This window comes from Leptonotus elevatus, chromosome 7 (assembly GCF_054856555.1).
Source record: "Leptonotus elevatus isolate MCC_2025b chromosome 7, RoL_Lele_1.0, whole genome shotgun sequence".
In the NCBI taxonomy this organism is placed as follows: Eukaryota; Metazoa; Chordata; class Actinopteri; order Syngnathiformes; family Syngnathidae; genus Leptonotus; species Leptonotus elevatus.
In genome coordinates this window covers 10,225,427-10,247,568 of record NC_141245.1, presented here as the reverse complement: position 1 = coordinate 10,247,568, position 22,142 = coordinate 10,225,427, and the positions used below count along the sequence as shown (strand labels likewise).

Sequence of the window (22,142 nt, the reverse complement as noted above, 5' to 3'; positions counted from 1 at the left end):
ATAAAGTGTTCATTACTATTAGACTCAGATTTACGTTCTCATGAGGTGGCTTTTGAGACGTGTTGAAATGAAAGTCACTTTTTTTTCTCCGCATTTTCCTGTAGTCATGTGACCCCGCCCGGTAAAAGGAAGAAAAGGAAGAAAAGGAAGTTGGAAATACAGGGCCACTCGCTTTTGTGTCGGAATTGCTTCCTGAGGGGACTCTATACACGCATACTATTCATTCTTGTGACTTTGCATGAGGAGCCGTTAGCGTGACGGGGCCACCTACAAGAACTGATGAATCTCGCGCGAGTCGAGGCGGGGCATTACGAGAACTACGTCTCAAAAGCAAATCACTCTTCAATGAAAACACCTACAAGTCAAAACTGTACTTTAACGAAATAGTAGAAATATCGCTTTTATTTTGATGTTGGTTTTGCACAAGTCTTGATCACTCTATATCTACAAAGAAATCCATCACCGTAGCCGCCATGTTTGTAACCTCTTCAGGCCGAAGCAGTCGATTAGACAAGATTTTAGTGAATCAGGCTGTAGTCCCGCCCACTAACTTTGACGGATGAGTTTGACAGATAAAATTAATTCACGCTGCAACGCAGGACGATGAAATAAATAAATACAGAAATAATTATATATATATATATATATATATATATATATTTACATATGTAGGTAATTTAATTAATTAATGACATTTATTTAATGATTGGTTTATTTCATTCCATATTTAATTAATAAATGACACATTTAATTATTTCATGACATATTTATTTAATTATTGGTTTATTTAATTTCATATTGAATTAATAAATGACACATTGAATTATTTTTATGACACATCATTTATTTAATTTAGGCACTTTTGGTCCTGCATACTGGAGTGCCTTCACGTACCCCCATTTGAGAACCACTCATGGTATATATAACCTATAGATGCAAAAGAACTTAATTGAGTCATTCCTCAGTGTCAAGGTCTTACCGAAGCAGCAGCACAGACCCTCAAAAGCACGTTGACACTTGACACGCAGACAGTGAGTTCAGTAAAGCTTCATGTGCGCGCGCCCAACCAACTTAGTTGGCTGAAGTTTGACGTACGCGCCGGTTGCGTGCAGACAAGCAGACAGAAGCTCCAAAGGCGCTGTAAACTATGCAGGATATTTCTCCAATACTGGACTGAATTCACTGCTTTAGGCGTGATAAGACGTCCGGCGCCTCCGCTCGCATGTGTGACCATGACGGGAACTATATTACACTCCACCTGCACTTAGTCCGAGTGCTTTGTATGCTTCAATCATCCGAGGAGGTGAATACGTTTTGGACCAGGAACCTCGCGTGTGTGTCCGTGTGCGTTTTGGTGCGCGCCACGCGTCAACAAGTGGATGGAAACTTTCTTTTCATGTGTTTGGAGCGAGTAGTTCTAGGTAACTGTACGGTGGGGAGATTTGGCCAGTTAATCGTCTTTTTCCCGAGTTTATTGTCGGCATGAGTGGACCAGTAGTTTTCCACATGTGCGTGGTGCTTTTACTTTTACTAAGCGCGGGAGCACTGGGGAGAGCTCAGGTTTCCATGATCAAAGTCATCAGGGGCAACATCAGGAGAGATGGTAAGATCGCTTCTTTCATTATTTATTTATTTATTCATTCATTTATTTTTGGACTGTTTATTGCTTCTGTATCTTAAAACACACAGCCCCCCCCCCCCCCTAAAAAAAACCCATATGTTGACCTTTGGAAAGCTATTTGAATATTCAATGTATGCCCAATTGTCAATACAGCCCATATGTAGCATACTAGTATGCTATTTGTCCACTAGTAAGACTAGAATTCCCTGCACTAGTAGAAAGACTACGTTGCCCTAGAAGACTGACTGTGACCCTATAAGCATGTTTTCCTCTACTTTCTTCCACAGTACTTCTGTACATGTTTATAGGACAATTACATGTTACTAGGGAGGCAAAAAGTGGGCCTTTTGGTTATACTAGTAAGGTCAAGGAGACTACTAGTGTGTTGCCTACAATTTCTTTCACTTTTTTTGAGTTTTGCAGAACTTGAATGGTTTCATTACACCAAATATTTTTTTTTGATACATAGTTACTTAGAAGCTTTCTGTTACAGCAACTCATTTATTCTCAGTTTCTAATTTATAAATGTTATAAAACCACTGGATTAAGTTAACAAAAGTCCTAAGCATAAGTATACAGTGTTCTCAAGAGGGTCGCAGGAATGCTGGAGCCTATCCCAGCTGTCTTTAGGAAGTAGGTGGGGTAAACCCTGAACTGGTTGTCAGCCAATCGCAGGACACACACAGACAAACAATTTAGGAACAATTCAGTGTTCAATTAACATACCTTGCATTTTTTCGGAATGTGGGAGGAAACTGGAGTACCCGGAGAAAACCCACGCAGGCACAACCTCTGGACGAGGAGGCAGACATGTTAACCATTTTGGCCACCATGCCGCCTGCTATGAGCATATGTTTATAATCTAACATCAATTCTTATTAATTTAGTTAAACCAGATAAGAAACTGAGAACAAATTACCATTTACAATGTCAACTATAGGGCTAAAATAAAATTGCAAATTAATAAATAAAATAAATTATGAAACATCAGCTAATTTATGTTTTTAAGTTACCCAAAAACTAGTATAATTCAATTTTATCAAAACTTTTTAGCACAAATTACTCATAAAAGCATCCAAAGTTACACCAACTTAAAAAAGTTAACTTAGTAGTAGTTTTCATAAAATTTTGACTATTGTTACTTAATCTATTTGATCATTTTGAACGCTTGGGTTTACAGTGTAGATGGACTTTAAGCTTGATATCATATCAAATGAATGCTCAAATTTGGGGCTTTCCATATACCTATACTTCACTGTTTGCTGAAGTTGCCACAGCCTATTTATTCATTGTTTCAGTAGCTTCCCATCTTTAATTGATGATGAAATATTCATGATTTCCAGTGACTGGCATTAAAACTAACAATTTGCCTTAAAGTATGACAAACATTTGTATCCAGCTGTTGATCAACAATACCAGGTATCGGTATCAGTGCCAATACCAGCCTTATTTTAAGGAATCAGTATTTTCAAGCCTGCCCTCTTGTGACCATTAATATGATCAGGAAGTAGTAATAAAAAATTTGAATAATAGAAAATTGCCAATGATTTCATACAATTTTAAGTACAAATGCTATATTGGGATAGACCTGTATAGGTTTTTCACTTTAAAGTTATCTGTAATAGTTTTTTTGTTTGTTTGTTTGTTTGTTTTGGTGGGGGGCGGGGGGTATCAACAAATTATCTTGATATCGGTGACTACTCAAGAGTTGAGTAGGCTACTCATACTGGTATCGGTCTGAAGAAAATTGGTATTGAACATATCCCCCCCAAAAATGATCATTGTGAATTTTGACAATTGTCAATGAATTGCACTTTTGATGTAATGGAGTAAAAAAAAAAAAAAAAAAGACCACTAAATGGCTGCAGCCATCAGAGGCACTGTTGAGTCAGTCTCATGCAGCAGCTATGTTGCTGTCTAAGGAAGTACAGAACAGTACAACATAATATCAGCAGGGAAGTTGAGCCCTAAATCTAAGCAGACATCCGCATCATTCTGCTCACCACTACGGTGGCATGAAAACAGGAGTCCAGAACATTTACAGATACTGTATATGTTACCTTCCATGTGAAAAGAAAATCAATGAGTTGATTAATTGATCATTCTTTTTAATTCCCATCCAGGAAATTGTGTCTAATGCCTATAAAATGCTAGCAATCTATCAATGTATCAGATTGTTTGACAAAATTACTGATTATGAGACTTATGTCATGAGGAGAATTTGGAGGAAGAGTGGTCGACGGACATACAAAAGGGCACAGTCGCCTGAAACAAACACTGTTACTGTCGTGCAAGTCTTCCCTACTTGAGTCTGACTTCCTGCAGGTGCACACCATGCTTATTTTTCATGTCATCCCCAGGCTACAGTTGCACTGTAAAAAAAACAACAACCTGTAATATAACAGAATTTGACTTTTTATTTTACAGTTTTTTTCCTGTATTTTAAAAATAGCATTTACTTCACAAAAATAAACAGAATTTGAATTTCAAATGTAAAATAACATGAAATCACTGTAACTGTAAAAATACACAATATTTCTGTTCTTTTACAAAAAACTCCATTAGAAATAGCTACATATATTGATTGGTAAAATATGTTCACAAATGTATCGTAATTTCACAAATATTTGTCTGTTATTTAATAGAATACAATGTAAAATTAGATTTTAGCCCACCCCCCCACCACCACCAAATAAATATATATTTTTTTAATTTTACCATTATTTATTTGTGAATTGACAATTTTTTAAAAGTGAAAATATTTCTGTAATGTCCTATAGATAGATTCATTGTATTAACATTTATTTTGAAAAAATATCTAATTAAATATACACTGTAACAATTTTTTTTTTTTTTAACAAACAAACAAACAATTGTAATTTTCCAGCAGCTGGGGCACCAGAAAAATACTGTGAAATAACAGAAAATTACTTTCTTGTAAAAAAAAATAAAAAAAATAAAACGTAATAAAAAAGCTTGAGATACGCAAAGCAAACAATTAGACTTATGAATGCTGCCTCTGCTGAAGAATCAGCACTACCAACTATACATTTCATGAGATGCAAAATTAGAAAATACCAGTGGCAGCGTAGATCAGTGGTCGAGTGGCCGTCTGGTATCCCTGAGGTTGTGGGTTTGATCCACTTGGTGAACTGTGAAGTATCTTTGAGCAAAATACTGAACTCCTATGCATGTGTCATCAGAAGTTGAGTGACTACCGGTAGTCAAAATGTAAAGCGGTTTGAAAAAGGTAAAAATGCGATACTGTATAAATGAAATGCCCTAACAGTAAACTGTTGCAATTTTAAAACTAATATCTAGTTTTTTTTGTTTGTTTTTTACAGTTATTGGCCATGTTTAGAAAGATTAATCACGTTTTTTTTTTGTCATATACTGTTATATTGCATACAATCTTGTCAAAATTACAGTTAAAAACTGTACTTTTTACGAAAAGGTAATTTTCTGTTATTTCACATTTATTTCTGGCGCCCCAGGTGCCGTAAATGTACCGTTTTTTTACGATTTAAAACAAATTTTTTTACAGTATGCGCTATAGTAACTTTTATTAAACACGCAGAGAAGCACACAGACAGCTGCGGGGTTGCTTTTGGCAAGGAAACATGAAAATACCTTCGTTTTAGATTTGAACCTGGACAACAGCCCTGAGGCCTTTTCCACCTTCTACTCCGGTGTGTTTATGAAGAAACATAGAAGCATTTGCATAGCCTCTGCACTCAGTGCTCTCTGCCTAGTCATGCATTAGGAAAAGCCCTAGAGCTATGAATTTTCACATTTTCTAATTTACTTTTGTGCCTAATGGCATTTCTCACAAGTAAGGGGGCAACAGAAAGACGAATGCTGTCCAAAAATGTAAACAATGCGAGGACTGCGTTGTGCACTTTACTTCACAAGCTGTAAGTATTATGACTGGCACAATGCAGCATATATCAGCTTGCAATCACACCACCACTTTTGTGTGGCCTCTCAAGGTTTGATTGATGTTAAAGCAAAAAGGTGGGAAGCAAATTATAGTGTTATTAGTGAGATTTAGAGTGGAGTTAAAGCTGTAATACCTTTGGAAGGGAGTGTTTATATTACTATATTTAGACTCCCATATGTATATTTTTAATCCATATTTAGATATTTAGACACCTTTTTTTATTGTCCTTTGTTATGTTTTAACAAAAGGTGCTGCATTTTTCTCCAGTTCATCACCAAAAACTCATGAGTTATTCCTTGACAAAGTCTGGGGGAATATATCCTGTATATAACTGTATCCATCCAATCAGCTATATTCATTTTTATTACTACAAGTTGAAATCTGATATTAGGGGTTCTCATACTTTTTTAATGCACTGCAGTATTTAGCATACCACATTTATGGAGCATGTTCTTTCATTTTTGTTTTGCCTGCAGTCGTATTCAATTTTGTATCGTATTAAATATTAGCTGAATTAAAGAAGAAAGAAAAGTCTTGTACTTGACATCTTTCAAACTCCTCTGTGAATTGGGAAGTCCCTGTGATGATGTCGTTAAAGAGTCATTTGTTTTTGTGCTCAGACACAGCTAACATCATACTAGGCGAAGTGGACGCCTGCACACAATTTTGCTCAGATGTGTAGTTTTAGGTGCTGTTATTTTCAAGTAAGTTTTTTTTTTTTATTGTTTTATTTATTTATCCAGTGACATTTATCAATTCATATTATGAGCTTTTTAAAAATGTATATTTTACTGCAGCCTTGATATAGTCACTTTGATATATTCACTAAAGAGATTATTACAGTAGGCTCATTAGTCTTACACCAGGCACACTGAAAAATACATATGTCCATACTGTAATTATATTTGGCAAACATATAGCCGGCTCTACATTTGTGAGTCTTGACATCTAGGTACGAACAATTTTGTCCACTCGTGTATATCGTGATATACAAGGTGTGTCGGAAAAGTTCCAAGACCAATGTCACAAAGATATATTTCAAACAAACCAGATGTTCCCCCATTTGAAGTAATCCTCTTGGGTTACAATTTTTCATCAGTGCTACTATGGAGAGGTCACACAGGACCACACACTTTCTAACCAGATGTATGACAAAAAATGCCAATGCAAATAAATGATAGACAAAATACGTGCCGGCCCACAAATAGCGAAAATCCACATGTAACTGGCAAAATTGTGAAGAATAAAAACTCAGTTTTGCGTTTGTTATGAAAAATGGGGGTTGTGCCGGGGTCGTCCACTCCCACCCCTACCCCCCAAAAAACACTGTAACACTGGAAATATGCCGCCAGAAAATCTCAGCTTGAGTCTGACCGGTGACAGGAAGTAGTAAGGTACGGCCAAAACACACCTCTTCGCGATTAGATGTGGTTGGATTAGTCATACAGATCGTCATGACAACCGTGACTGACATGCACATGGCCCAAACAATTGGCTTGCACTGGGACTGGACTTAAGTAAAGTAAAGCACGACAAAGCAATGGTGCTGGCGAAATCCGCTGGGACTCAGGACACAAGGCCCAAAACCGAGACTTCCCCGGTTAAACCAGGATGTCAGGTCACCCTATGTTTGTGCGGTGCGTTACAGTAGCGTGAGATGCAATACGTATAGCAAAAACACAAGTCTAATGTCATTTGCTTGTACAAGCATTCACAAAAACTGCAACTGACTTTGCGTACCAAATCCGACTTATTTTCCAATACTGTATATGTTTCATAAAGGCTCCCTTATAGTTTTCTGATTTCTGCTATTCTGTCATCTTTCTTATCAGTAGCTTTCCTCTCTCAGCGCTATCTTATCAGTCTATGCCTGACTACATATCGCTCCATCTCTCCAGATCCTCTGCCTTCAACCTTCCCTGTTCTAATTTCTTTCTTTATCATCCCATCTTCTTCCATCTGCTTCAGCTTTTACCCTGTCATCTCTCTGAGCTCTTATAAGGTGGCAAACAATGTCAAAGACCCGGGAACAAACCAAAGGAATCTACACAGAGAAAATAAACTTTTTTTTTTAATTCATATTTAATTATAGACCATCTGTGAGAGATTCATGGCATGTTCCTAAAGAGCAGAGCTATTTTCCCCATTTGCTCATGAATTCATTTCCTTGTTAACTGGAAGTCTGTGCCAGCTGATCCTAATGACCAATGCCATGCCCATATAAGGGCATGGGATGTGATTTAAAAACAGTACAGTATTTTTTTTAATCTTTTATTACTTTTAACTAAATTTTATGAAATATTATGAGATTACTGTATCAATGACTAAAAGATGCAGCCATATTTCTTAGTTTATTCCCCCCCCCACTTTTACGTTAATAAGAATATTTAAATTAGAAAAAAATTATTATACATTTAGAACAGACATAAAATGTGCGATTAATCGTGAGCTAACTATTGAAGTCATGTGATTAATTTCAATAAAAAATGTTATCGCCTGACACCCCTAGTAAAAAGTAGTCTAAAAAATAAATACTCAGGAAAGTACAAAGTACTGAAAAAACTACCGTACTCAAGTACAGTAACAAAGTATTTGTACTTATTTCCCATCTCTGTGTACAGCAACACTGGATCATACAGTAGGCTGAGAATTGTTTCTTCTAGTCTGACTTTCATGCAGCTACACTTCAAAATTGCTAATATTAAAAACTGTAATTTAGTTAGAACACATTACTTGATTATGTTGCTCACTCAAACGTGCATAAGCTTACCCTGATTTGGTTCATTCACATGTGCAAACATGCAACTGTAGCACAAGAAAAATATTTTCTTGGCATGATATCAGAGAGTGTGCTGTCATGGTCCTTGACTACTTCTGAGAAAATTGATAATATGCATATGCCTACAAACAGACACACACACATACCAACCACTCACATTTTTAATAAAGTCAAGTATCAAAATATGTTTGAGCAAATTACTGTGAGGATCCATTTTGTAAGTCCACTATGATTTTGGCATCTTCCTTTCCATGGCGTTTGCCATGTCACTAACAAAATTACAACAGTGTTTTACAATGGCTTTGAGTGAGAGAATCTCCATTTGACCTTTAAATCAATGTCATGACCTCACCTCGAGGGCCATGACAAACGCTATCAGGACTTCTGATTGTATTACTCAAGACTATTGAATGTGATGAATTGTCCATGGTGTAATATCTGTAAGCTTTGATGGACATTTTCTCTTGGCATCATCGGACAGCCATGACGTGTTTGCGTCAAATTCATCATCGTTTCAAACGCAGCTGCAAAGTCTTTCCACATGTCGTGATATGAAACTCAAGGGTGGGAGCGGGGAGGAGAGACATTAAGATTATTGGAATAGTTGAGTCACAAGACAGCGGACATTGAACTACTTTACACCCTCCCAAGTGGACACGCTCACAAGCAAACACAATTACAGGATCTCCCTTCGAAGGAATCCCCTAATAATTATTTGCACTCACACACATACTTTCCACACACAACTAACACAAGCAAAAAGCAGCCCCACCTAAACATGTTTGGCAGTTCATTTCTTTCCTTCCCTGTGAAAAGGAAATCGGGTGGTAACCTTTTGAACGGTCGGATGGGAGGGTGTGTGCTTGTTTCTGTGCAACAAGACAGAGGCAAGCGCGTGATGAGGTCTTGAAAGGCCAGTGGCGGAAGGTGGTGCTTAATATTTCTGCTGCTGTCAGGTGGAGGTAGCGGCTGGAAGTAGAGCAGTGAAAGTGTAGAGAGGGATTACAAGAGTTGGAGAGGAAAGGTGTTTAAGAAGAGATATGCCAAGTTAAAGGAGCCGGAGGAGTTGTCCTCTCACTTTTCCGTCCTGTCAGCATTTTTTTTTTTTAAAGGAACTCAGGGCAAGTCAAATAGACTCGGAATAAAAGGTGAGGTGGCTCTCCCTCTCTCACCCACCGGCTTCTGATCGGAAGATATGATGAAAAGGGATGATGAGTCATGGCAGAAGAGTCACAAATTAAAAGTCTAGAGTCGTCTGCCCCCAAAGTGACTCCCTCATCTCTTGACTGAAAATTATTTTAAGTAGCAGTGAATTATCTAAATGATATTCTGAAACATTAAGTTCTTTAGCCCATCAGAGGAGCGTGTGAGGTTCAAATGGTCTCTTCAGGTAATGGAAGGAAATGCTTTATACAGAGTCCAGACAGTCGACAAAGATGGAACGGAGTCAGCCTTGGTCAACCTCTGATTTATTCAGATTAAAAAAAAATATATAAATAAAATTACTGGGCCAATTTTGTTATCATCATACAACCTCCGCACAGACATAAAAAAGAATAACGAAGAAAAGTCAAATAAAAACATCAGACCATGTGGTAATAGGTATCAATGCGGGACAAAGTCATTGCAGTCTGTGGGACCGAAAGTATTGTTGGGAAAATGAAGCTTCATGAACAACTTGTGATATTTTTTTTACTCCTCTAGGTAGTGCCCTAAAGGCTAGTGCAATAATATTGATTACATTTCCACTGCATCTTTAAACCAAGAGCACCATCAAGAGCAGTGATTCTTGGGGTCGCAACCGCCATCTAGTGGGCCGCAAAGTAATTTCAGTTTTGTAACTGTGAGCCGCAACGGACCGAATATTTCCCTCCCACCCCGTGGAGAAAAAAAAATCTGTCCACACTGCCTCTAACCTTGCCAGCAAGCTGAATTTTCACAAATACTACGAGAATCCATCTTATACTGCTCCCGCTGACCTTTTTTATTTCGGACCAATCAGACGTTGTTTAGGGCGGGAATGCAGCTGTGAGGAAATTAGGAAGCACCAATGCCAGGGGAATAGAACAAACCTAGCATACACGAATGGATTTTCTCGCAGGATTACTCACCATTTCCCTGTTGAATGTTGAACAGCGAGAGGCGCTTCGTGCATTTTTATCTGGTAAAGATGTCCGTGCTTCTTTTTTTTTCTCAAGACGAGACTGAAGGCGACATTTTCATCCGTTGCCGTGATTGGTCAAAACAAACGTGCACAAGATGCCACATCGTCCAATCAGCTCGAAGTATTGTACAGCAAGTCCCTCCTTTCCCGAGCAAATCAACGTGGAGCAATCCCAGATTGATAATGTGAAGAAATCCCTTGAGTGAATCACAATTATCAATCTGGACACACTGCCTCGTTTGTTTAAAAAAAGCACAACCACATAAACGCACACAAAAACGAATTGATTTGCTTGTTGCATCTTATTGGGTGTCAGTCATTGATCAATGTCATTGACGACCACATTGTATCATGTTATTTGATAATGATTATACAAACCTTAACTAGATTTTATTTAGTTATTAAATACAAACAATAATAAGTCAAAATAAATCATAATTTCTCAATTTTTACAGGAAAAGTTGGGCCCCAAGGTAAAAAAGAACCCCTGATCCAGAGCAATAATAAAAATAAAAATGAAGCTTAATTTTCCCATCACTAACTAAAGACACACTGTATGACTTTTTTAATTGTATTTTATTTATTTATTTATTTAGTGGCGTCTCTTTATATACGGTGCACGTGTTTGACGTACTACCGGCAAATACCTTCTTGCCGTTGATTGGCTGTCACTAACGGACTGGGCTGACCTGAAATACTGACAGCGGCTTACTGATTAACGATGCCCACCTCTGATTTTTAGCAAGACATGCAGGTGGATGTTAAATGTTCAATAATGACAAGTTGTTACCTAAAAGGTTGTATTTAAGTGAAAGCTATGCCATGATTTGGAAAATTTGATGTTATTTAACAATATTAGTTAATTCATCCCAATTACAAGGCATAATGACATTGTTATGTATTGGTACTACTACATATCAAATGTAAATACTCTTTCCCAAAAATGTGGTATGGGTAAAACCTGCATTCTTATACTTGTTAATGCTGTGAGAGCAGTGCATAAGGGGAAAGGGTGAAGCCACAAGAGACATTTATTAATTCAGGTGGAGTAGAGTCTTGGCTGAAGCACCTGACTGGCATTAGATACAGAAAACAGAGTGGAGCAGCTAAATTGGATGTGGAAAAAGAAGATTAAGGCTATAAGGAAAGAGCGACAGAATGGGGGAGTTGCAAGAAGCCATGGAGAAGATGATAAGGTCAGACTATGAAAGAGAAGATAACATGTATAGGTGAAATATGGAAACAGGAAAAGAAAGGGGAAGAAGTAATACAGCGAATGGGGCTGGTTAGATTGCAAAGGGAAAATCATTTGTGGCTGAGAGTTTGAAATGAGGGACAGTGTATCAAAAACAGGAAAGAACATAGAACCACCCTGTTCAAGGTCATGGACGGGTGATTGGTTCCCAATCAGTCAGACTCAGATTCACACCACCAGCCTCTGAGCCAGAATTGATCCCACGCTGCATGAAAGTCAGCCTTGCGAGCCACTACATTATCATTGACCATATCCTCCTTGATTATAAAAAAAAAAAGAATCCGGGGAATCATCAACATGATTCCAAAACACTTTCAGGGTCAAATTAGCACAGCCCAAGCACAGACTGCTTACACATGACAAGAATACCCGACGTGATGTGTTTCCGTAAGGCATCCAGCGACAGGGAGTTGGCAGAACAGCTTTAAATGGCTTTGCTTCATAAAACTAACGGCTTCATTACAATGCCACTGTAGTTGCAGCTGGTGTGTTAATTACACTGATAGCCCTCTGGCAAGGTGGAACAGGTTCTCTGAGGGGAATGCAAGGAGAAATAAAAAAGGATCCCCGGTGAAGCTATTCAGCTTCTATTTAGGCTGAGCGGAAGGCCGTGTTATTACTATTAAGCTGTAGACAAGATTTTACGTATTGAATGCATTTCGACAGGTGAAGACAATCTCACCTTTCTGTTTAGGTTGACAAACAGAAACGAAAACTGCTAGTTTTTCGAAATGTTATTTTACGTTGCAGTGCAAGTTACACAATGTTATTATATATTAGGGGTGGTAGCTGCATCATTGCTCATGATATCTCAGTAATATGAACTCTTCCTTTGGTCGACTTTTCCTACTGTTCTTGCAACAGTTTAAAAAATGTTATACTAAGGTACACATCAACACGAGTGGAATCATTTTCCCATTTAAAGAAGCAAGGTGAAGGCAATAAGTGTGCATACTCTCACTGCTTCAACAAAATTGTAAACCGCTTGAAATAACTAGAAACAATCCATAGAATAGCTTCAGTAAAGGATTATCACTACTTTAGGTGCACAACACACCCCCTCCTCTGGAATCCGTCCGCCACCTGAACCGACATCATCTTCTGCCAGGTGAAAAATTTAATTTGATATTTGCTTGGAAATGTATCCATCATTAAAACGTATGTTTTAAAATGCAACTTGGCACCTGATTCAGGGCAATGTTTGGTAATGCTGATCAAACACAGATTGGGCCAAACATTATTGATTAGTATATGTACCTGTTTGGAATGGAAATTCATTTTACAGCACATTTTAAACAGGGGCATATTAAAACATGGCAGGAAAGAGAGTCTGTATATATATATATATATATATATATATATATTTAGCAGGCCTGTGACTATACTCTGAGCTGCACATTGATTATATTAAAACAATTCAAAATAAAAAATATGTATTGATTTATTCATTACAAACCCCCAAAAATTATTTAGAAAAGAAAAACATTGATGAATATTCAATATAAGTTTTCCATTAAGGCCAGAGAGAAAGAAAAATAGGAAAAATCACAAATGTGAAAAAATGCTGGGGGGAAAAAAGCACAAATATGCTAATACCTAGGTGCCGAATATGCATAGGGTCGAGTGTGGTTTTAAGTTGTAATATCACCAATCACCACTAGATGGCAGACATGGTTTATGTCTTGGTCAGACTACAAGAAAATAGCCCGATTTTGGCCCGACCGACGTGTCGCGGACAAACGGGGCATGTCTTGAACAATTTTGAGATATCTTGACGTAGCGTCGCCCGTGTAGTGTGACACGTTCAACGATCGGTCGCCTGTTGTCTGGGACGATTCACGACCATCACGACGAAAGTCTATATGACATACCTACGTCGTCGTCCTTTTGGTTCCGCAGCATTGACCAATAGCGAGAGGGAGTGAAACGTCAATCACACACTGACCAGCACATTCTAGCTTTTTATTTATTTATTTATTTATTTATTTATGTATTTATTGATTTATTTATGGAGTAAAACGTCAATCACACACTGACCAGCACGTTCTAGCTTTTTATTTATTTATTTATTATATTTATTTCTCCCCTGGATATTTCATGGGATTTGGCCAGACAGGTGAACCCGAAAAAAACACTCACAAAAAACCCTGCGGCTCTGCTGCTTGAGCTCATATAGCGCACGCATTGTGCACATTTGTTGCCATTTACAAGGCAACGGCGTAGATGAGAGAGAGGAAGAACGGCAACGTGTAGAGTAGCCTACAAAAAAATATTCTGACTGTTGTTCTAATATTTTCTTTTTTTACATACAGTATGATCAGTGTTTAAGATGCCTATCCCTGATATACATAATATAATAACATTTATTTTTTTAAATTTGTTCTAACACATTGTCGAAAAGAGCAACTCGACCTAAAGAAAGTCAATGGGATTGTGCAGAATGTACATGCACACAGGTGAAGACGTTTCTCCGGCAACACAATCGAGCCAAATGGCTTCATTGGCTGCAAAAAATTGAGCCGAAAGAATCGAATGGCGCCGTCATGTTTCTGCTAGCAGGGCTAAGTGAGGGTGAGACACACGACAAATGCCAGAAGTGACACTGCAGAAAAATGAGAGCCGAAGCCACTCACGCCCCAGGAGATCGGTCCCTGCTGAAGGAAAGAGATAAACACGTTTGTGTATTTATGCCGTGTGTCTTATGTGTGTATTGCGTGTGCAAGAGGGGGACTTTGACAAATCCTCTGGTTCTCAGCGAGTGCTACGTCTTTGTTATTTTGACAATGGTGCTCTGACACAAATGAAAGAGATTCTTTCTTTCCCCCGTCAAAGGATTTTTTATCTTCCCTTCTCTGAATGTCAGCGTTTCTCCACATATTTCCCACATTCCCCCACTTGTGTATCCCGGCATTTCTCCATCTGTCTCCCCCCGTCACTATCTCTGTCTCCTCTGGTCTTCATTAGCCTCCTTTCTCCTGGTTTCAGCTCATCGTTAACTCTCTCAGAAGTTGGTGAGCAGCGCAGGGAGAATGGGAGCGTTGCAAGTGCAGACGCGAGAGGAGGATGCATACAGTATGCAGGCTGACGAAGGAAGCGGGATGTGGGAGGACAGTAAAAGTGCGGTTGTGAGATGTCAAGGGGAAAAGGGTGAAAGATGATGACAGAGTAGTTAACAGACAGGACCAGAATTGAAGAGGAGGAGGAGCAGGTGGATGTTGATGTGCTACTGTTGAGCCTTCAGCGAGATAAGTGATCCCAGCGGTGGATAGGTCAGATACATACTGGCAGTCAGAACACTGACACGCACGCACACATATCTGATGTGAGCAAGAGAGCGGGACTTGTGTCAAAACATAAGCGTCTGCTCAGTAAAAGAGCAAACATGCATCTAGCAAACATCATTCAAGTTGCCCTTAGAGAGAATGGACTGGATGGAAAAATGTGTTAGCCAATGCGCAGAGAGAGAAACAGAGAGAGAGAGAAAACTTTTTAGTGAATTACATCAATTTATATCTATTGTATATGAAGCGGGTCAACTACAAATACAAAAAGGGATTGTTTATTTCTAAAAAAACGCTCTTCGTTGTGTTGAAACGACACTAGCAAAGATGGCGCTTGTGTAACAAAACTAGCAAGCGAACTTGCTTTCTAAGCGCTGCACAAAGCGGTACACAAAGCGCCAATGGCAACTCTGGAAGAATATCCCCAAAAAATAAAATACATTTGTGCATTAATATCATCTTGTATTATCTACTAACAGATAGATAACTACATATTAATGACATTTCCTTACCGAGACAATCAAGTAAATGCTTATGCGGCCAAAAACGGCTTCCTCGCCAACCAGTCTATGCTGAAAAAGTGAAAATGTCCTTCTCTCGTTCTCCTAGAGAGACATCAAGCGCGCAGGAAACAAACTGACTTCCGGTATAACTAGAAATAAATGGGGAACTAGCACCACCCATTGACACAAACAGGTATTACATTGGTGAATTTAACAAAAAAAAATGTGTCTCTCTTTTTCGCCTGGTTACATATATATCAAATTAAGTATTAAAGCTAGTAAAACACATCCTATAGTTGCTGACCAGCTTTTTGCATGACTCGGCTAATATTCATCTTTAGCGATAAACTCTTCTTGTCATCGCTCTGATCTTTAGTTCCTGCCACAGATTTTCAACTTAATTCAAGTCTGGACTGTCTGAGCCACTGCAAAACTTTCTTTTTTTCTTCTTTTTTTTTTTTTAAACCATGAACCATTTCGAAACTGATTTTGCTGTGTGTTGTGGGATTTTGTCATGCTAAAATGTTCACATATTCAAAGTAGTCAAAATGAAATCAAAACTAACTATATCAAAAAATGTTTTTAACTATTATTATCTTGGGTGTGCTGAATGTCAGAATGTTGGTAGGCCTACATATACAGTCATCAGGTTCTGGGTTTGAATTTAAGATCAGGTGTGCGTGGATATTTTTTTGTGTGGATTTTCTCCTGGTGCTTCATCCCACATTCCAAAAAACAGGCAGGTTATGTTCACGGACTCTAAATTGTCCATAGGTGTGAATATATGTGTGAATGTTTATTTGTCGATATGTGCCCTGCGCTATAGGAAATGGATGGAAGTATGAACAGCAGAAACCATTCAGCACATATGTGCCTGTGCGTGTTGTGCATTGCAGCAATTATTGATTGTTCTCCATAATGTTGCTGTTTAAACTGCAGTAACTGTCAGCAGGAGCCAGATGCTCCTGTATCAAGCGTTGGTGCGTACTCACACCACACTACGCAAATCATGCTGATTCGCTTGGCCACGTTCATACCTCTCCTATACAATCGATACATATTGACTGCAGTGTACTGAATAACACACAATGCCTTATATACACCCTCTATTCATAACATAATACAATCTGTTTCAATACGAGCTATATTAAATGATCTACCAGTACAAAAATGATAATGCTCAATTTGATTGAAACTATGAGATAGGTGTGAATGTATTGTTATTGCCGATATAGTGAATAAATGAAATGCTTCATGCTGTGAGAGGTGTTTCTAATTTGGGATTCAGCTGCACATGCTGCATGCTGGGATGCCGCCAACTTTTGCCCTCCCATCTTGGGGAGTGATGTCAAAGTCAAGGAGAGAGATTCCTGTTTTCAAATCCAGCCACTACCTTGAGTTGTGTCAGTCAGCTAAAGATGTAAATGTTAAAGTTGATTGTACACTCTGTGCTGTTGACAAAGTGTTATCCAGCTTCAAAAATGTTACGTCAAATTTGAAGAAACATTTGGCGTTTCAGTATTGTACTTTCAAGGGGCCATACATGTACTTGCATCACTCATGTTCTGTCCCTTTCAAAATAGATTTCATTCTGATTTGCCTATAGTCTCTCCATATGTTCTTGTCTTTCTCAGTTTTTCCTCTTCTGGTCATTTTGAAGAAACCACATTCATCTTGATTTAGTGAAATAGATGTCAAGGCTCGAAATAACTCTTTTCTTTGAGGAGCAATTTTGCAATGATGAAATTTTAGGAGCAAATTACTCAATTTGAGAAAGCAATTTTTTTGAAAGACCTGAAGCGACAAACAAAGGAAGCGGACAGAAAAGTAAAGTCCTATTTACCAGCGGCCGCCTCTGATGTTGTGTTATTTTATTTATTTATTTATTTTTTTATATTCTGAATAATCACGTGTTACGGGTATATCGAGGTAGTGTTCAGTGATTTCCATCTCGTTTGGCAGCTCTGCATTTCTCATTAGCATTCACAGTTTTAGAATGTGTTTGTTTCAGGCGCAAAATGTGACACCTTCTCTTTGTTTGTACGCCAGAGGTGGAGAACTCATTGAACCTGGACTTGTGTCAACTCGAGTCACCAATTTCATGACTTGCGACATGCTTGGCAAAAACTTCTGGAAGATTCCACTTGACCTTGACTTGGCATTCATGAGACTCATGAAAAAAAGACTGCATCTACTTCATTTGCATGACTTGCGCATTTCTGCTCTGTAGTTTTATTATTCCATGTGTGCAGAATTCTAAAAAAATTTTGGATCAGTGTGAATATTCAAATTACTGACGTGTTTGAAATATGGCTGCTAGCATCGTTCAGCCACAGTGTCTCCACTGACCTGTCAACAGTGCTGACTTGGTAAGAGTTAGTCCCATCCATTATTCAGTTATCTTAGCCAAGGTGTTATATCGGAACATGTCAAAGCACCGTACAGGGAAATGTTGAAATTCAATAAAAGATACAGTATGTACAGTATAAACTTGTTTTCTTTGACAAATATAATGCTGTGTTATTTAGTTGTATTTGATGCTTTATTAGGTCTAATTCGACTGTGTAGTTAGAGGAGACCAGGGACATTTGTGACACGCGTCAGTTGTAACACTTGCAATTGCTCCAATCAGGAACAAGTTAGGAATCACCTGATTCACTTTGCACACGTGTAATTTAGTCCTCAAAATTAGTGAATGAAAGCAACATTTTGAGCTCAGATTTTTTTGGGTGATATTTTGTGATTACGTAACCTGCCTTGTAGTTCAACTCACCAAATGTATATCATGTTAATGATGTGTCCGTTTAGCTATACGTATTTCATTCATATCGTGGTAATGTTTTGACTGTTAGCTCTAAACCAAGCTAGTTCATTGCTAATGCAGTCACGGCACAGCTGTAACAAACTTGCCTCGGATAAGTTGTAACGCTTATAAATTATACAAATTTCTGAAGTTGTTGATTACCTTAAATGTTACTGTTGTATACATTATTCAACCAAATGCATGTTGTGTCCTTTAACAGATGATTCGTACAATGCTAATTAACCTGCCAACAATTTGGGGGGGTCACAGTTGCCAGAGAGGCTGTTGTAGAAGCAAAGTGCAGATGCTAATGTTATTCAAGAGACCACTGAGACACACTCGTGACGATATGAGGAGCAGATAAAAATGCTCCTGAATCATTGAGAGTCATCTTTTCAGTAACGTTCCTGCTCTCCCTTTTGACATTGAAATGAACAAAAACAAGCGACAAGGAGTGACACGGCGTCACAGACACGCACACATGCTCGCAAAGCAGATTGTATCATTGCTTATTTATAAGTCTTCGACATGTTCTTTGGTGTGGCTTATCTAATGGTTTGAGCTCTCGTGAGTATTTGAGGACGTTGTTACTCAGCAGTATACATGTTTCTACTGCTCATGACTTTTTCTTTTCTTCGCACCTCCGTCCTTCCTTATCTCACTCAATCACTTGCCCTGTTTCACTCCTCCATCTGACTGTCCTTCACCTCAGCCAGGTTGGCTTCCTCATCCTTTTCTCAGTTTTTGCATCCTGCCAGCCTGTCATTTTGTCCGGTCTGTCTTGTGGCTGTCTGTCAGCGTGAGGCTGCAATTTGTGTGTTTGCTCATCATCTGATTGGAAAAGACGGCAGCTCGTTTGTCATGCTGTTCCTGGACTGTGCCAGGGGAAACCTTCAGAGGCAGTTTGCCAGTTAGCAAGGCATAGTTCAGCAGTTTATGAGATTGCATTGATCCTGCTTGCAAAATATGTCCTTTGGCTGCCGTTCAAGTTGACCACAAATAACCTCTTAGGCTATCGCTTTAAACATTACTAGCTGGCATACCTGGGAAATTACAGTGTCTTTAATATTTGTGCTCTTCCTAAATTGTGCCAAAACCTTTTCTTGGTCTTGGTCTGTGAGAACCATACCGACGCACAAGTCTCTATTGTAGTTAATAGAACCATTAGCAGCATTTTTTAGCTGTGGTGCTGTTAAAATTGAGGGTTAGTGTTATATAGGGACATATTCTCATGCTGTGCAAATTACTTCATTGTACACTATAGTGTTCATTCGTTCGTTCATCCTCATATCCTGTTATGTAGGAAATGTCATAAATCGAGGTCCCCTAGTAGTGGTAGAGTCGTATTAGCAGGATTTACATTGTGTGGTCTGAAAAATATGAGAGGAATATCTATAACGTATTTTCCTCTTTTTTTTGCTGGGGCCTCATTGCCTCAGCTGCCCCAGCAAGAAAAGAAGAAAGCCTTCAGTAAATCTGTCTGTGAGTGTCCTGAGTCAACAGTGTTTTGATCCCTGGTTGTTTATCTAACCTCCTCTGTCTGTGTCACAGGACATCCCTTTGTCTGCCTCCAGGGGAACAGACATACACACGCACACACATGGTACCGAGATCAATGCACACCTTCCACATATTATATATTGTTAGCCACATAGCATATAGCATCGCAATTTGAAATGCCGAAAACTAAATTTATTGCAACTAGGGGTGTTACAAGTATTACTATTACAATTTTTTATTGTAATTAATCTCATGACTTCAATAATTAAATTACGATTAATCGCACATTTTATATATGTTCTAAATGTACAATAAAATAAGTTTTTTTTACTGTTGTTAACAAAAAAGTGGAAAAATATGTAAACCTCATAGGAACATGGTTTCATCTTTTAGTTCATTGGTACAGTAATTTTATAGTAATTCATAAAATTGTTTGAAGTTAAAATTAAAAAAGTATTGTAATGTAAAAAAAAAGGTGCAACATTGATTTGTGTTGAGGGCCTTTTCTGCCACTAGATGGCATAATTGCATTTGTTAGACATTGATGACAGCTCAGCGCATTTTTCTTTTCATATTAAGAGCTGTCTATTTTTTTTAACATAAAGTAAATTGTAAACTTCTGCACCTTTTTAAAAATGTAAAACACAACTTGACTCCAGTGAGAGGATAATTTTGATGTGAACGTGTCTGCTGTGTTGTGACTGAAATTCCTCCAGTAAATCGAGCGTTAAATAAATGAGTGCCGTTAAAGGAACTTTGAATTAACTCGATATCAACGCAATAATTTTGACCTCCGTAATGGCAACATATCTCTTAGGACTGTGTTTTGGGTCGGGTCATGGAATCAATGTGTTATGATGGTGATGTTGTCAGTTACTTAATACAGTTACTATGTCCCTTATGATAATAATGTTTGATAATGATGTATTAGCCACTCTTAGTTTGTTTAGTCCTATGCTATCCCTTATGATGATAACATAGTCAGTTGCAGTTGCTAGGGTCCTCTAATCATCATTTTTATTTAGACTATTTCTTGTCACTCTTATTTTATTATTTAGGCCTTTATTCCGGCATACGGAATTGTGCATTGCATCTTCTTTGTTCTGCAACACGTCCCTCCTCGCTGTGGTTACTTTGTACTTTTGAGTTCTGCATCCAGCCTGCTCAAGGTTCTTAGTCAAGGTTTCTCCGTCAAGTGTTTTCTTAGAGGATATCTGAATCCAGCCCTGCTCTCTGTTGTTACTTTGTATTTTTCTATATAAAGACTCTCTGTTTCCCACCTCCCGTGCGTTGCTTGCATTTGGGTTCGATCTCCCCACCTCGTGTGACAGAACCTTATATTTGCCAATGCAATTTGGGAAATTCTACATGATCCAAGGGCTGTCTTGGAGGCAGTCACAAGAAGGAGTCATGCCATATCTCTCAAAGTGCAGTTTTTGAGGTGTGATTTCCCAAGTGAAAAACAACATTTTACACAGGATGGGCACATGCACACATTTGCCATGCACTTAGATTAAACAAAACGGGGCGCTTTTCTTTTTTTTGCAGTTGCCGGCCTCCTCAAAATCATCAGTGCAATCAATGTATGCCATTACTTTGTAATACAGTGTATTTGTTTGACTCCTCCACTCACACTTCCAATTCCATCACTTGAAAGTCCATTTTGTGCTCTGCCAAATGTTCTACAGAGAAAATCACCAGAGTGCAAAACCTATTTTAAATTGACATTTGTTGTTTTATTATGTTAAAATGACTGATCAGAGTTGTTGATTTGTTGATATTAGATAATAGAGAAAATCTATGCAAACACGAGCATTTAATGTCTAGTTAATTGTTGCTGATGAAAGACATTTCTTGAGAATCTTCGGTCAGTTCCTCATATGCATTTTGTTCGTGTCAGCCTCAGTTTTGGTTACATTCCTCATTTGTCTTAATTTGCTGCTAACAAACAATGACTTGGAACACATCAAATTAAACTATGTACAATAACGTAACAATCACCTTCACAAATTGAATTCAACAAACTGAAAGTTGTGGAATGCAAATGTGGCAGCTATGCAGTGTCCATCTGAAGCACCATTATGCACATGCACTTTTCTGTCATCATGTGAAGTACATTGCTACTGTATAAATCATACATATCCACACCCCAGCTGGCCTGACACACAAGTGATTCACAGTTGAATAGTTTCTTAGCCTGCCTAATGCACTGGTCGCTCCCACATCGTCTTTCGTTCAACATGCACTTCTCTTCTGGAATAATTCCGACATGTATTTAAACACATTTTTTTACTTT

At 38.3% G+C, this 22,142-nt stretch overlaps 1 protein-coding gene across 2 annotated transcripts in view; it reads left to right on the top strand.

Moving 5' to 3' along the window:
- Positions 1–1,090: 1,090 nt before the first annotated feature.
- The window catches only part of pdgfd (platelet derived growth factor d), a 41,970-nt gene continuing 20,918 nt past the window's right edge, over positions 1,091–22,142 (top strand). For both annotated transcript variants that reach the window (XM_086080658.1, XM_086080657.1), the window contains exon 1: positions 1,091–1,603. In XM_086080658.1, the coding sequence (XP_085936784.1) occupies positions 1,483–1,603 (121 nt within the window). In that variant the 5' untranslated portion in view covers positions 1,091–1,482. The remainder of the gene's footprint in view (positions 1,604–22,142) is intronic.